Consider the following 17,186-nt stretch of genomic DNA (forward strand, 5'->3'; position numbering starts at 1 on the left):
GCTGATCGAATTTTTGCATTAGGCGCAGCAGCCGCAGCAACAGCTTGAAGCTGTAACAGAGGCTGCAACTGCAACTGCTGCTGCCGCCTGATTATCTCTCAAGGAAGGCATGCCACATCAGACCAGGCTGTGTCTGTAGCTGAGGCTGAGGCTGAGGCTGTGGCGGAACCCGGCTGGGGCAGATCGGGCAACAGGCAGTAGGCAACAGGCAAACTGCAGCCGGCACCGAGCGAATATCGAATGCTATCTATATCTAACGAAGCAGGGCCATATAGCCAACATTTCGCTATTAGCCGCAAACAGAAATACTAAACACACACATACACGGAGCGAAAAAAGGATGTCGAACTGAAACAGAGGATTCCAAAGCGATTTCCGAATATATTTTAGGAATATTAATGGCAATTATGGGACACAAATAAACCTCTCTGGTGCCAACAATTAAAGGAAGAGAATAACAAAATTTACTAAGAAAATAAATAGATATTACAGGGGAAACCCAAGCGAACCCCGAGGGATCTGCATGGAAATTCCATTGCTCAGCTCCTCAGCCACATTCCGCTTTCCACTTTTCCCCCAGTGCACTCATAGACATATCTATATCTGAGTATAGTCCAAGCAAACGCAAGAAACGTAACGTATAATCTAGAGGGTAAAAAAAACCAAAAAAAAACGCGGCGGCGGCTGCGCAAAATCAAGAGTGTGTCTGCGCGATGGCAAGGCAACAGCAGTCTGCCAGCACAGTCCGCAAGGCAGGCAGCCAGGCAGGCAGGCAGGCAGGAGGCAGCTGCTCTCTGGCTGATGCTGATGAAATTGTGAGGCATTGTGAGGCACCACCAGCGCCATCGCCACCGCCGCAGTTGCAGTTGCGGCCACAGCACGCCTTACCCCGCACGTACCTGGCGTTGTTTTTGGGGCGGCAGCAGAGGCAGAGGTCCAGCTTCAGCTTCAGCATCAGCATCAAAACAAAACACACCAACTAAAACTAAAACAAAAACTAAAGACGAAAAAATGCCCGTTCGATACGATGCGATGCGATGTGATGCTAGCTGGCCCACAGGCCACTCAACCCCAAGTCGCCGTCGCCGTCGTCGTCTGCGACGTCGTTTTGGAGGCACAAAAAAATCTACATTTGTCCAAAATACCACGATGGCAGCTTGGGGGGGTTGGTTGCACAGGGACAGGGAATGCTGTGGCTGTGACTGGGGCGGGGGCGGGGGCATGGGCATAGGCTGGCTGCAAACTGCGATGTTGCCTGTGTTGCATAAAAGCAACGCTCCAAATTGCTAACTGAGCGATCCAGTTTAAATTGCAATTGCTCGTTAATGGGCACTAAAACGTGCCAGTGTCGATGTGAGTGTTCCTCTCTGTGTATCTGTGTCTGTATCTCTCTGTGTGAGTGTACAACCAACTGCGGCGCTGTGCGCGGCATTGCATAGTATTTTTTATGTGTTTTTATAGCTCAGTAATACGAGCCGAGATGGCTGTCGTGTGGCATGCGAGGCGTATGCGCAACGAATCCACTCGGACAGCACTCATACGCACAGTGGTAGCGCTGGGGTAGATTATAATGCACAGCGATGTGGAGAGCTAAGAAATGGAAATGGAGAACAGCTGAGGGATGAATAATAAGCGCAGCTCCCACACAGAAATTTCTAATGAAGAGTAAAAGTGATAGAAACTATAATTATTTGCCAAAAGAGTTTGCCAAAAGAGTGTGCACTCTATGCACCCTCGGCCAGTGCAGTCCCAAACAGCTAGTAATTCCCAGCTTATAGCTTTTCTCTGGGTATATAACCAAGAGACCAAGAGGAACTTAATTTCCCACTTGGTATCAATGAATGGAAGTCAGTCAGCGGTTCTTGAATAATCCCAAAATAATTAACCATAATTGCTGAAATGCAAAATGAATCTAAGAGCCCAACTGGTTCTATCGACAGACCAATTTGCGAACTAAATTCGATCAGTTCCCATTAGGCAATGATCAATGATCGCTACCAACAAACTGCACCTAACTGCAACCCAATTGTGGAGGCAGCCAGTGAGTGTTCGCCCGCTGAAATTAAGCCAGAAATTCGCAGTGCATGTTGCCGGGTCCTATGTGCCCCCTAAGCCTAACTGTACACACATTTGTCGCATCGCAGCAGCAACAAGTTAAAGCATAACAACATATTTTACAATTACGAAACAATTCTGCCCACAACTAAATGCAGCAAAACCTCGCGGCAATGCGGCGCAGTAAGGCAGCTCTTCAGCGCTCTTCAGCAATGAACAATGGGCCACAAGGCACAAAAAAAGAATAAAGCTAGAAATAAAACGGGTAAAAGATCAGCAGCAGCAGCGGCAGCGGCAGCAGCAGACGAATAGGCGTAGACACCAGACCAGAATCGTGTCTCCAAATGCGGCCTACTACGGCGGCATGCCACCACTCAGACGAGCAGACAGTTGGATGGATGGATGGATGGATGGGGGGGGCAAAGGAAACCCAGTCAGAACGAAACCAGATCAGAGCAGAGCCCATGGCAATAATTATGGAAACACTCGGCGTCATCGCAGTCGTAATTTTCCTGTTCGTGCCTTAATAATCTGCGCAAACGGCGGCCGCATATTGAAATTTCCAATAATACTAATAACAATAATAGCAACCACAGCCAACAACTATTAAAATATCTATGCAAGACCTAACCGACTGGCTGCATGAATGAATGACTCGCTGACTGAGTGACTGAATGACTCCCTGACTCAATAAATGACTGACTGACTGACTGACTGGATGGATGGATGGATCGTTTGCGATGGTTGCGATGGTAAAGCGATCAAAAGTCGCTAAAAGCAAACGCACACTGACGGCGTTATTATTGATTTAAACATCAAGATAAATTACATTGAAGTCTGTACGCCCCGAAGAGTCGAAAATGTAGAGGAACGTTTGGCTGTGGATGAAACTGAAGCTGCCATCAGCTTGGGGGTGGGGGAAACACTTGAAGAAAAGTAGAGGCACTTTGAGTGGAATTTCCTTAAAAATTTAACCTAGTATTCTAATATTTTTCAATCTTTGGAGATGCATTCAAGAATTTCTCGCCTTATTTTGGATTTTATGAATAAATCTCTTGTAGATTTAAGAGTTCCATCTCGTGTGTGGTTTTTTCCTGCGCAATCTATCTTCCAGTACGTTTATCTTTCAACTAAAAATGTATTTATCTTTTCTCTACGTGCATTTGAATCTCTTTCTGGCCACTAACGAAGTTTTGTTGTAATTGTGGGTAATTTTTGTTGCTGTATCGGTATTCTCTGGTTTTTTTTGTGCGCGTTTTTTTTTGTTGGTTTTTTGGCTTTTGGGCGCTACAAATTTCCAAACCCACTAGGCACATTTGAACTGGCGCACGATCGCAAAAAGACAAAGCGCAGGAAGAAAAAAAAAAAAGGCAGCAATTGTAACATCAACATGAGATGTGCCCTGGCTCCAAGGAGCAACGTGCCTCTGCTTCAGACTCTGCCACGGAGCTCTGCCGGAGTTGGAGTTGGATCGGAGCTACAGCTAAGGCTGGGACTGAAGCTGAGGCTGGGGCTGGGTCTGGGTCTCGGTCTGGGCTTGTGCCTGGTCTTTTGCTACTTTGACTTGTCGCTCGTTCCAAAACGTCGAATGCGTCTAATTTCTTGGCTTGCTTTTGGCTGTTTTTTGTGTTTTTTTTTTTATATTTTGTTTCTATTTTGTTTGTTGGGAAGTTCTCTCCGCCTTTGAATGTCGTGTCTTGGCTCCAGCTCCAGCGTCAGCTTCAGCTCCAGCTCAACTCCGTTCCGTTTCGTTTCGATCCATTCCCCAATGTCTGCTTGCTGGCTGCCGCGTTTGTCGTTTAAATCGTACCACCACAGGCGACATAAAAATAATGAAGTGTGCGGGTGTGGTCGACTCGCTTTTGGTCTGGTCTGGTCTAGTCTGCTCTCCTCTGCTCTGCTCTGATATGGACGGGGACGGAACGGGAATGGGTACGGGTACGGGTCTGGGGTCTGGGGTCTGGCTCCGATCGCGTCGAGTCGAGAGTCTGGTGGTGGCATGGTCTGGGTCTGGGCCTGGGCCCCGACTCTGACTCCGACTGGCCGCGCAGATCGGGGCGACTGTCGACTGTCGAAGTCATAGCCGCCAAGCGACGTTTGCAGATTGCTGAGTCGTGTTTCGCCCAGCGGTGTATGCGGCCCATAACCAAGTAAACATTTTTGCTGAATTTTTAGATTTTCAGTTTTCAGTTTTATTTTGTTTCAGCTGGAGGGGCAATAAATAAAGCAGAAATGGATTTTAATTCAAGATGATTTAAGGAACATGAAAACGTTCCATTCACTCCTTGAAAAATATTCAACATATTTTTGTATTTGTATTTATATGCGCAAAGCAACCTTTGAAATATATCTGCTCTCAATCTGATCCCACACCTGGAAACAGTTCAAACAATAAAATAGTTTCCCCAGGGAAGGAAGCGTATATTTTTTAGATTAAAATTCGAAAAGTAATTTTCACACAATCCAAAACTAAACTAAGAAATCTTTACAATGGAAAATATAGAACCAAAACTCGGCACCAACGATAATCCTCCAAACAGGGACACAGATGTTGCATCCACAAATTTGCCTGCCAGTGATATGCCCCCAAGCCAGGACACGGATGTTGCATCCAACGCCAAGTAAGAATATTTTTGTATACCTTTTTTTTTTTATTTATTTATTTAATTTATTTTATTTTTTTTTATTTAATTAACTCTGGTATTATTTTGTACAGATCGCAACGCATGGATACCTGTTTCGATAGTCCCATTGATGGCACAAATGGCTTGGAGTTCTTCCAGTCGGAGTTCACGCTGTCCAACATTATTACCCCGTACTTTACGGAGCGCTTGAAGGCGCAATGCCAAAGACGGGGCATTAATGGTTTTTATATAAAAAACAGCTCCACGCCGCATCAGGCTTGCGGCGTCTTCGAAGGACCGGGCAAGGACATTATGCGCGTCAAGAAATGGATAGAGACATGCTGTGTGCCCCCCACACGTACACCCTGGCTTGTCCTGTCGATGTCCGCCTTGCAGCCAGTTTGGCCCCAAAAATATATCACTTTCCAGGAGCGATGCACAGTGCCGACACCCAACGAGGCAACACACACACTGGCCGAGGTGCTGCAACAGCTTTAGTCAGCACGGAAATATACACTTACTCAACTACACTACGCAACCAAGCCTTGGAACTAGAACTAGTACCAAGCTACACGCTTAATTGGAGGGGGGTGGCTGCAGTCGATACAGTGGGCAAAATAATACAAACAATTATTGCAGAAATATAAAGAAACATAAAGGAAAAATCTATCCTATTTAAATGTACAAAATTCCCCAGTTAAAGTCAAGTATTTGTGGCAGCGCAAATGTCTGTTGGGTTGCGGTGTGCGGCGGTGCACACGCCCAACCAACTGCAAAAATATAACGGCATCCAAGGTTGTGCTACGCTTAAAATGTAATTGTTCGACTTAAAGAGCCAGAGAACAACAACAACAACAACAGCAACAACAACAGCAACACGGCAACAAATCGTACGCGATCAAGTTTGCCTCTCAGTCGCCTGCCTCCTCTGCCGTCCGTCGCCGTCTAATCAAATACATACCAGAGGCAGAGCCAGAGCCAGAGCCAGAGTCAGAGCCAGAGCCCCAGAGAGCAACCCACCTATGCGCAGATACAGATACTTGCGTACAGCGAGATACATTGATACGGCGCGCAGCATGTATGGGCAGAGAGACACCAACGTCAGCGAAGCGCCGCACTCTGAGGAGCCCCACACACACACTCACACTCACATTCAGACTCCTCCGCCTCCTACTGCTCCTCCTACTCCTCATCTTCCTCCTCTTCATATTCCTCCTGCTGCAGATGTGAGTCGGAGTTGGAATGAATTTTCACTTGAATATTCGACACACTTTGAGCACAGCTGGGAGTCTGAAAGGTTTCAGGATTTTCTGGGAGGGGCGCCAAAGCGTTTGCTGTCGCTGCGATTCTTGGGGCTATGCATCATCATCATCATCAGAGGCAGCAGCAGCAGCAGCAGCAGCCCCCCCAAAGCCCGAGTCGGAGTCTGAGCCTGAGCCTGGCCCGAGTTGGAGCAACATGGCAACATGTTGCAATATGCTAGCTCTGCATGCATAAAATATTATGCAACATTATGCCACAGACACGGGCCAGACAGACGACACTTGGCTGAGAGCACACTCTCTGGCCTATCCCCCGTTCCGTTGCTGGGGTCTGGGTCTGGGCCTGGTTATTAGTGCCTGGATGTTGACAGCATTTAGATCTAATTGAATTGCCTGGATCTCGCGTGGATACGATTGGATTGGATTGGCCAGAACATTTGGCTTGGCCCGCTCCCATTCGGGCCATAACCCATAAATCTCACACACAACAAACCGAGCCAAAATTTATAGAGTTCAGATTGCGAAACGCTGGCCAGGTAGCGCCATTGCAAAGCCATCAAGACAAAGCGAACAAACCTCTTGGAAAAATCTTGAAAAATTAAAATGACTAGTGCCGGGGCACGATCAAGACCAAGCCACTGCCAGTGCTAGTGCTAGTGCTAGTGGTTGCCTCCGTCTTGCCACCCGCCAATAAACTAACAACAACAACAACAACAAAAACAATGGCAACTACTCCGCTGAGAGAGATGCACAAGATGGAAGACCCCGGACCCGTAACCGACCCGCAGTCCAACCCCAGCCAACAGCCAAACAGCCAACAGTCAGCGGTAGTCAGCATTGGGGCGTCTGCAGTTCAACGTTCAAGTGGCACAGTACGCCCTAGAAAAATGAATTGATTCGATTGTTTTTGCCGACTCCATGGGCTCATTGTTCCCCGTGACTGACTGTCTTCTGGCTTATCTGCCAACTTCTGCACAAAATCACAGCAAACAGCAAACCAGCAACCAGCAACCGCCGAGCCGCCTAGCCGCCGAACGCGCCCCAAAAAACTGATGATACAATCGCGTTTTTGACTTTGAAAAGTCAGCCCAAGTCAGCAGCTCAGCCTCAGCTCCGTTCGATGCTGCGTCTCCACACCGCCCCGCTCCGGCCAGTCATCCATTGTTCAATGGCCATAGACTCCAACTACGACACTGATTGTTATGGTTTATGAGATGAAAATGCACTCGAAACAATATTTTTGGGGGCGATTGCAATTTGCAGTTTTTTTTTTTAATCAACTGCCCCGAAACTACTTCAGGGAGCAACATTAGAGCTTTCCATTCCACACGGTATCCATCACACAGTTGTGCACCTTCCACTCTGCACGCTCGCCAGTGTGCACACCCAGCGCCTCCTGCCCACCATCAAGGTCACGCTAGCCTGGAGGGAGGGTCTCATGCCTACCCAGCACGTAGCTCACAATGCACTGAGTTGGGTCTTTGGTGGGATGTGCACAACTTCTGGAGCACTCTGTTATATTATAGCATTTAATTGGCAAGAAATTGAAATCCAAGGATGATGCATTGATGCCACAGGGTGAAGAGTCCCAAAAGTCCACTTAAAGAAGATCGTTCGCTGGGCTTAGACCATCCTGGAGCACAGATATGCATACATCTAGCCAGTAAGAGGAAATTTCGCCACTTAAGAGGCACTTCTTCCAGCGCTGATTCACACAAAAGTTCTCAATGCCAAACGAAGGACCCTCTCCGCGTGCCAACTAAGTTATTTCTCGCTGTGTAGATGCGACTCGTGCTAGCTGCAATGCTCCAGCCATTGTTCAACACTGTTAAAGCCACTCAATCTCTTAATTAAATACACTACTAACTGGGGGGAGGTAAGGGAAGTCTCTGTAGGAGCTGCCGGATCGGAAGAGCTTGGAGTTTAGTGTCGAAATTGTACAAGTTTTCGTTTGATTTTCCTTTTATTGTTATTGGTGGTGCTGCTGCTGCGGCTGCTGCTGCTGGATGGATGGATGGATAATCACAGCTCGCAACAAGAAATTAAATCAGCCAAGGTTATCGCATTAATAAGCCCCCTGGTTTTGCGCTTTGGTTTTTACAGTTTCAGTTTCAGTTTGGTTTTTGGTGCTCTAAGAGCTGCATAGTCAATTATTAAATTTGCAATTTCCGCAGCTGAACTTTTGGGGTCAGTAGACTGATTTAAATCAAAGCTATAATTGAGCCTTGCCTGAGACCCAGAACCCGCCGTCTGTGGTGCCGCGGTGCCGCGAATACCAATCTGGGGCTCTCAAAAATTGACAAATGTTTGATGGCTGGGTTACACCTTCCCAGCCCCAGCCCCAGCCTCAGCCACCAATCTCTGCCCTGGCCAGAGGCAACGGATGTGGGCAAAGCAAAGCAAAGCAAAGCATCGAAGTGCCCGGCTTGGGTGAGGCTGCGATTCCACACTCGCGGAGAGCTAAGTGGCTTTCCATGACATTTTATTGACACTTTTTGTTTTGTTTTTTTTTTGCCGTTGAACTGGAAGACCTGTTTTGGGTTTCCTCCAATCTCCACTTCACACATTTGACGAAGATGTCTATGCCAGCAAATGACGTGTCATCAATGAAGCCTACGCTCCCACATAAAGATGCACATAGCTCCAGCTGTAGCTCTAGCTCCAGCTCCAGCCTCAACCTCAACCTCAGCCACAAACCACCAGCCACCAGCACAATCCCATCCAGCACTTGAGCTCTCAAATCTGATGTACACTGAGCCTCTTGGCTGTGAGCTCTGAGCTGTGAGCTGCGAGCTGTGTGTGTGTTGTGTCTGTTGTATTAATAAGCCTGACATTTGAGCAGAGCATCCACTTCGAAGCCATCACCATCATCATCACCGCACCGCCATCGATGTTGGGGTCTGAGTTTGAGTTTTGAGTTTGGGTTTCGGTTTTGTGTGTAGGCGTCAGAAATAATAATTAAAAAATCGTTTCTAATGCGGAAATCTCGCGCTTTTTGGCCGGGGGTGAGCTTAATGCCGAAGATGTTAGACAAATATATCAGATTTCGATTGGATTGGTTGTTGTTGCTGTTGTTGTTGTTGTTTGGAGTTGGTTAATCTTTGATGGGCAGAAGAGGTGGGAAGAAGAGGCTGAGAAGCTTTGTGGGTTAGTAATGTGGGGTTGGGGGGGGACATGCGTAAAGATGAATCAATGAGAAAGCAATTGAAAGCTGAACGGCGGTTCTTAAAGACAGATTCATGTTGCATGGAATCTCTAATCTATTCATGTTTAAGTGGTGTTTGGGGAATTGCTGCAGCTAAGGGATAGCAGAGACTCCCAAGGAAGACATCTGAGATCTTAGATTTCCAGAATGGTCTGCAGAAGGAATATATCGGAAATAGTTGGTGCTGCCATCGGGGTCACCATAAAAGATAAAGTTTATCCGAAATTTACTTTATTTTTTACTACAAAAAGTTCCCATATCCTGCAGTTAAGATTGACATACATGAGCAGTGGGTATTACTGCATTAAATGGGCCATTAAACTTTAAGGTACACTGATAGAAAAAAGGCATAGTAAAAATAACTACAATCATATTTGAATTTAAAATGCCATTTTTAAATACAAACATAGTAAAATTTAATAGAATTCACTTTGATTCAAATATAAATGTATTAAAAATGCTTTTTTAATACGGTCATATTTAATCTAAATACAAAACACTTCAAAATAACTATAATATATTAAATTTGTTGTTTAATATGTTTCATATTTGAATTGAATATTATTATGACTTGATTTCAAAATTTTTATTTTAAAATCCAAAGGAAAAACTTTTTATTTTAAATATTCCATATTAAATGAAATAAAATATTTTTTGTTTTTATTTTAACTATGTTTGTATTATTTTTGTATGTCTCTCGAATTCCCAACTGGTTCCAGCTGCTGCTGCCTTGAATGCACAGTAAAATTATCTTAGCGCAGGGGCATAATCACAACCAATGCAGTCCTACTCATGTTGCGATTATTTCTAGTTAAAAACTTTAACCAATTCACACCATGAGGACTTGAAATGTAATTTGCGTACGCAAAATAATAACCAATTAGTTAAAAATGAATATAAATATGAAACATATTAGATTTAAATATGAAACATATTAAATTTAAATATGAAACATATTAAATTTAAATATGAAACATATTAACTTTGAATATGAAACATATTAACTTGAATATGAAACATATTAAATTAAATATGAAACATATAAATTTAAATATGAAACATATTAAATTTAAATATTAAACATATTAAATTAAATGTGAAGCATATTAACATTAAATATGAAACATATTAACTTTGAATATGAAACATATTAAATTTAAATATGAAACATATTAAATTTAAATATGAAACATATTAAATTTAAATATGAAATATATTACATTTAAATATTTCTATATTAATATCAAAATTTAAGTGAAAAATATTTAATTTTAATACAACCACTCTTGGATGAAAATCAATGGCATAAATATTAAAATCTAAGTGAAAATATTAAAGTTTCAGGGCTTTTTTCTATCGGTGTACTGAAGTGAAAATTGTGATTAAATGAAAGGAAGAGAAGAGAACCTGCTTCAAACAAGCAGAGAATATTGTTTCGATATGTGGCAGGAGGAGTACCATGGAGTACGAGTATATTAGACGAAAATAGCGCCCAGAAAGTGGTAATTTCTTAGAGGGATACCCGCATAATATCCAGCTAATATTAGACAATTTTCTATTTTATTTTCTTGTTACAAAACGCAGCTAAACCTTTAACATGATCAATCCAACATGAATGTTTGCTTCAGGAAAGTGTTCGCGTTCGCCTTATGATATCACTTTGAGTTATTTGTCTAATAGTTGTCAATTAAACGAGTAATTACAAATGGCAGGGAAGGAGATGGCTGGGTCAGCGCTGATGGAGGCCAAAGGGGCTTGCGTTGGGTGGGGCTGGGCTGGGCTGGCAGAAAAGAGATTAGGCCAAGTGTCCAGGCCCGCCCAAGAATGCCTCCATTTTGTGGGAGCCAAAACCAAATCCAATAATTAAATATGTAAGAAGCAGGCCCCAAAGTTAATAACAGTTACTGGCGCTGCTGGCGCTGCTGGTGGTGGTGCTGCTGTTGCTGCCACAGAAGCCTTTTTGCCAGCAAAACGCTGAAAATTTAATAATCCCCTCCGAGTATAAAGAAGCAAAAACCCCATTCAAAAGACAAAATGCATGCCTGCGACTGCGCTGGGGTCTGCTCTCCTCTCCGCCTGGGCTCTGGGCTGTAGGCTCTGGCTCTGGCTCTGGCTCTGGACACAAGCCCAGATTCAGATACGAGTGCACGAGTGTACGCGGCACAGGCACAGGCACAAGGGGCAGGCTCCTCGTCGACGGCGAGAAGGTCAGACCCCGCACGTTTCATGGCTCATAGCGCACCTATCGTATAATTAGAAACGAACGACGACAACACGACGACAACGACAGATACAGTCCGACAGTTCAGCTCAGGCCTTTTGTATCTGTCTGTGTGTGGCCTGGCCCAACGACTCTCCAAGGGGTAGGGGTAGGGGTAAGTTGGTTGGTTGGTTGGTTGGTTGGCTCTCGGGTCTCGCTACGCAGCAAACGATTCTTAAATGAGCCAATTGTGGAATGCCTAGTGTTATACATAAGCCGAGCGCCAGATCTGCAGATACAGATACCTCCGTGTGTGTATGGACAAGAGGCATAACAATAAAAACCATACAAACATAAGCGAGCCGAACGCTGTTTGTGGCGTGGCGAATAGTGAATGCTCTACATATGTGGAAGAGTTGCAAGGTTGAAGGTTGAAACACGGGAAAGTATTAAGGGTAAGAGAAGCATTTATATGTTTATTTTATATTTTATTTATTTTTTAAGTATGTAATATTATTTATTCCATATAAGTAGTGGGTGGCTATGTCAATGGCATATGTGCGTATAGCCAGGTTCCTGCGTCTGATGGCATAGTCTCCTGAATGAATTTATCTTCATATTTTTTTTAATTTAATTTTGATTAAACCTTCAAAAAACTTAATAAAATTATGCGTAAAAATCTTCGAATTTATGCCGAATAAAATTAAAGAAAAAAATTACATTTCTGATTTCACTAAGTGGACATATTTATTGTGTGTTGGGTTCTCACAGCATTATGTTACTCGGGTAACCCCCCTTCCCATAACCATTAAGCTGCTGTAAAGACAAACCATATATATGCTCCAGCAAGCACCGAAGGGTAATAGAAATTAAGATTATCATTTATGTATATGCTTAATATATTGTAGAATTCCTTGGTCTGCCTTTTAAGGCGCTCGCAAAGAGTGGGCCACCATAAAGATAGCCCCAGTTCGTTATGGCTCGAGACTCCACTCCACGAACAGATGGGGCTGCCACTCGGACTGAGAGCGGCAACGCCATCATAGCCAAATGATCATGACGACGATGGTGGGCCTGCGCACTCGGACTCGCAGTCGCAGTCGGAGTCGGATCGACCCCAGCCCAAGCGTGGAGATGGGAGATGGCAGAGAGGCGCTGCGAGAGACGAGACGAGACCAGACCCCCCTCCCGTTGCCCGTTACCCATACGATTCCCATTCCGATGGTCGTCGTCGTCGTCGTCGTCGTCGTAGCGTCACGTCGATTCGACCGGCCATGCAAACAAGGCGAGAGAGATCTCTGCGAGAGAGGGGGATAGCGTGAGGGGGGGGGGGCTGGGGTAAGCAACGGCAACGCGCTCTCTGATACGTCGACAACATCGCTGGCTATATATATGCTCACTTTCGATGTATTTCATTTTTTCTTTCGTTTTCATTCGCTGTGCGATTTGAAAACGTTTAAACAAAAACTCGACAACCACCAACAACATGCACAGGCGGGCGGGTCTTCTGCGCACACACACACACACACACACACACACACACACACACACACACGCGCGCACACACTCGGACAGAGCGGCGATACAACCAACAACAAGCATACAAAAATACATTTTTATGATCGTTTCTTTCTGTTTTCGGAGCCAATTATGTGCACCAGCTGGCTGGCTGGCTGCCTGGCTGCCGTTCAAGAGGTGTAACAAATGGAAGATAAGAGAACGACCCAGAAAGAGCGAAAGAAGAGAGTGTGAGAGTGTGAGAGTGTGGGAGAGAGAGCAGTGAAAGAGGAGAGGGTGCCAAAGCTTCTCTAAATGTTGTCGTGTTATTGTTATTATTGTTTGTTATTGTTGTTTGCCATTTTGTTATTCACTTCGCTTTGCTGTTTGTTCATCTCGTTTAGCTAAAAGGCATAAGCCATAAACCATAAACCATAAACTAAACTAAACTAAACTAAACTAAACTAAACGCTTATTTAGCCATTTAACGTTTTGTGTATTTGAATTCGTATTCGCATTCGCTTATGGCTAATTATATGAACACTTTAATTATGCATAATCGCCCTGGCATCGTGCCCCGACTTATGGGAATCGCTTTGGCATGGGATTTCGCTTTATGCTAATTTCCTTTAAGGCTACCAATCGGGGCCACTGGCATGCATACCTTGTGTCAGCTGGTGTACGCTGTACGCTGTACACTGTACACTGTACAGCTTTATACAAAGTTAATCAGGAAATTCTTCAGCAACAGAACATGATTTATGTTGACAAGTTTCGATGGCGGAGCAAGGCAAACGATTTGCTGTACATGGGAACTATGGGAAATCGATATTTTAATTGCTTAATTGGGAGAGTGTTTGGTAGAACTTCCCTTTCCTTATTAATTTAAACATTTTAAGAGATAGAATAATGTAGGAAAAAGTAGGAAAAAAATACGGAATTGGATATACAAATCATGTTCGTATTTTACGGCAGGAGCAGCCCATGGAGATATTATTTATACAGATTTTAAAGCATTGTTAAACTATGCCAATTTTATTTTTGTATTTAAAAGCAGGAGCACCGCTTTCCTATTGCATTCCAGCTCACTCCGAAATCATTGCGCTGCTTCCTTCTTCTCTTCTTGTAATGCCAATCACATTCAATCAAATGACTACTTCAAGCCCCAACATGCATTCCAACTTCAATCGCGTACACATTCCCAATCACTCAACAAAGGATGCCTCGAGCTCCTCCCCCATCGGCTGGCAGCAAAATTCCGTTGGCAGGCGGCATTGGTAACCCAGATTCCCCGCGCTTACTAATTAATAACAGATAATCTTCAATTGAACTCATTTGCGCGCCGTCGCGCAGTAATCCTTTCCACCCAAACGGCAACAGCAACAGACTGAGGAAAACTCATATTGCAATCTCCCTCGGCACTTGGGCATTATCAAACCATCAATCAAGGCAAGACAACAAGGCGCTTCCTTGGCCAAAACAGAAAGCAGCGGCGGGGGGCCAGAGACAAGAAGAGCTGCTGCTGCTGGTGCTGCTGGTGGGGTAAAAAAGAAAAACCCATTAAGGAAAAATAGAAAAATAGTTGTGAACCCATTGACTCAAATAAATAACCAGACCCGTGGCACGCGGCTGGTTGCCAGGTTGCCTGGTTGCCTGGCTGACGAGCTGAAGAGCAGAGTAGAGACGAGACGAGAAGAGATCTCTCTCCTCTGAAGATGATGGCAGATCATCAGCAAAAATAACAACAGCAGAGCAGAACAGCTACAATAATAAGATGGAACAGGAAAGGAACCAAACTGAGCCAAACCAAAACTGAACTGAACGGAACGGAACGTAGGGGAGCACAGCGCTAGATTTGCAAATATCTATGCCATAAAGCTGCCAAGTGTTGGATGATGTTTCCCCCATAATGATGACAACGACCATCATCATCATCAGCATCCTCATCATCATAGCGTTGAGGATGGGGAGATGCCAGTGAGGGGGCCCCATAAAAAACGGACAAACGACCTGATGCATGGGGTGCATCTACATCTACTCTGGGCATCTACCTGCAGCATGCAGCATGCGGCATGCAGCCTGGACAGGCCTCCACCGATCTAAGCCGAACTGAAAGACGTTCGGAACGGGGCAGCAGGCTACCTTGCCGCGTAACGGTAAAATTTCTACAAGGGAATGTGCTTTCATTTTGAAGTGTTGTATGTCCATGGACTTGGACTTGGACACCAGCATTCAGCACCAGCAGCAGCACCAGCACCAGCTATGGCCAGGCCGAAAAATCAAAGCAGATACAAGAGGAGTCCGTGCTACTGTTAGACAGCAGCAGCAGCAGCATCAGGCATCAGCGGAGGCATCAGCAAGAGGCACAGGCAACACAGGGGCAGACGAGGCAACACAGGGGCAACAGAGGCAGCCGGCAACGGCAGCTGGCAGTTAGGCAGTTAGTCACTTCACAAAGTCATTTTTGATTTGATCGATTTCGTGCAACAGCACCAACGAGCAGGAGAGCAGCAAGCCAAAGCTCTAGCCTGAGCCTGAGCCTGAGCCTTAGCCAAACCGCAGACGTGAAGTGGCTGGCCGCAGTCGCAGCCGCAGCCGCAGCCGCGGCGCACATGACATGGACTTGAACATGGACATGGACATTGAAATGCCAGATCCCCAGATCCCCGGTCTCGTGCCAACGGCTCACTACAAGTAGGACACACAGAAGAGAGCAGCCAAGAGCAAAGAGACGGAGACAGAGACCCTTCTCCTGCTCGGACGCTGACCGTATGTTAATCTGCGATCAGTGAAAGAACCCGTTGAACTTTCCCATTTCCCATTTCCCATTTCCATTTTCTCCCCCATGAAGGCTTTTAATTACAATGATCTTCAGATGGGACAGACGGACTACGGACTACGGCCCCCGGACTGCTGCTCTGCTGCTGCTGTGGCTGCTGCTACTGCTGCTCCGACCAACATGTTGCCCCGTTCAGCTGCAGGCGGCGACTGCTCCACGCTCACTTTTCTGTCGACAGCTTTTGTGTGGCTGTGGATGCCAAGTGGATGGCAACTCAGCTTCGGCTTCGGCTCTGGCTTGAGCTTCGGCTGCGGCTGCGGCTTTGGCTTCGGCTCTGGGGCGGAAGATCTCCACCCAGTTTTCGGATGCAGGCCCAGCATTTCGGAATGTTGTCTCCGAAGCTGGCCGCGACGCCGGCAGAATTTTCATTGAGTAAAACGCGGCGCAGCTGTGGCAGGATGCAGCGGCGGCGCATCGCATTGTGGCTCGCGTCGATCTTGTTTGTGCCCCTCATTTACCGTTTCGGCGTCGCTGCTCGGCTCGGCTCGGCTCGGGCCGGGCCGGGGCAAACCCGTCTAGGCAGCTGCTTCGATGCGAATGTATTTGTGTGCGCTGACTCTCTGTGTGTGTGTGTGTGGATCGCTCTACATTAAGAAAGAAGTGTATTAGCTTCGATTTATTGCATCGTTTGCTCGGTCGCGCAGTCGCAGCCTCAGCCGAAGCCTCCGCCTCAGCCTCAGCCTAGACTTCCTCTATGCAGCGCTGCTGCCTAGGTTCGGTGTTCGGTGTTCGGTGTGTGGATCGTGAGTTGGAGTCATCACTGGAGATCGGAGATCGGCACACCGCTCCGCCGCTCCGGCACTTCGCCGCTCGTTGTATATTCATTCAGAGCACCCATACACCCAGAGAAGACGTCGCTGCCTAGTCGCGTCTATTTGCGTTTTTTTTTCTCTGTTTCTTCTGTTATTTTTCTGTTTTTTTTTTTAGCTTTTTGTTATTAGGAAATCGAAAACGCTTTGGCTCTGATGCTGATGCTGTGGCTGTGGCTGAGGCTGAGGCCTGCGCCAGCGACTCTGCCGCCTATCATCAGTCCGTGAGACGGTCTCAAAGCTATTGGTCGTGTTGTCGCTTGTCGCTTGTCGGTGTCCGAACAACCCAGGCAGAGCCCAGGCTAGAGGAGATCGCACTGAGAGCTGCTCCCAACACGTAATCCGTCGAGCACACGAGTAGCGTGGCGTAGCGTAAGCGCAGCGTAACGGGACAAAACGAAACGCAACGAAACGCAGCGAGAGAGAGAACGTAAGTGAGCGCGCGCGCACGGTAACGCACGATAACGGTAACAGATTCAAATGTACCGCTAAAAAAAACAACAACGTAAAAAACTCGTGAAGTGATTTCGAGGATCGCCCTGGGACATCGATCCCACTCAAAATGTGAAAATTAAGAATGAAAAACTGCAGCCAAATGCAATGAAATTTAATTCCTACTTCACCTTCATCCTAGACAAAAAACACACAAAAAACAAAACAAAAACTCCTACCCCCGAAATTCCTATAGACCTACG

The 17,186-nt window shown here is 45.8% G+C and overlaps 1 protein-coding gene across 1 annotated transcript; it reads left to right on the top strand.

Moving 5' to 3' along the window:
• Positions 1-4,598: 4,598 nt before the first annotated feature.
• Positions 4,599-5,337, top strand: LOC111081071. Its single transcript, XM_022377003.2, has 2 exons — positions 4,599-4,676; positions 4,772-5,337. The coding sequence occupies exons 1-2, from the start codon at positions 4,636-4,638 to the stop codon at positions 5,175-5,177; spliced, it is 447 nt and encodes a 148-aa protein (XP_022232695.2). The 5' UTR covers positions 4,599-4,635; the 3' UTR covers positions 5,178-5,337.
• Positions 5,338-17,186: the final 11,849 nt, after the last annotated feature.

The sequence above is a fragment of the Drosophila obscura genome, unplaced genomic scaffold (assembly GCF_018151105.1).
Source record: "Drosophila obscura isolate BZ-5 IFL unplaced genomic scaffold, ASM1815110v1 contig_36, whole genome shotgun sequence".
Classification (NCBI taxonomy): domain Eukaryota; kingdom Metazoa; phylum Arthropoda; class Insecta; order Diptera; family Drosophilidae; genus Drosophila; species Drosophila obscura.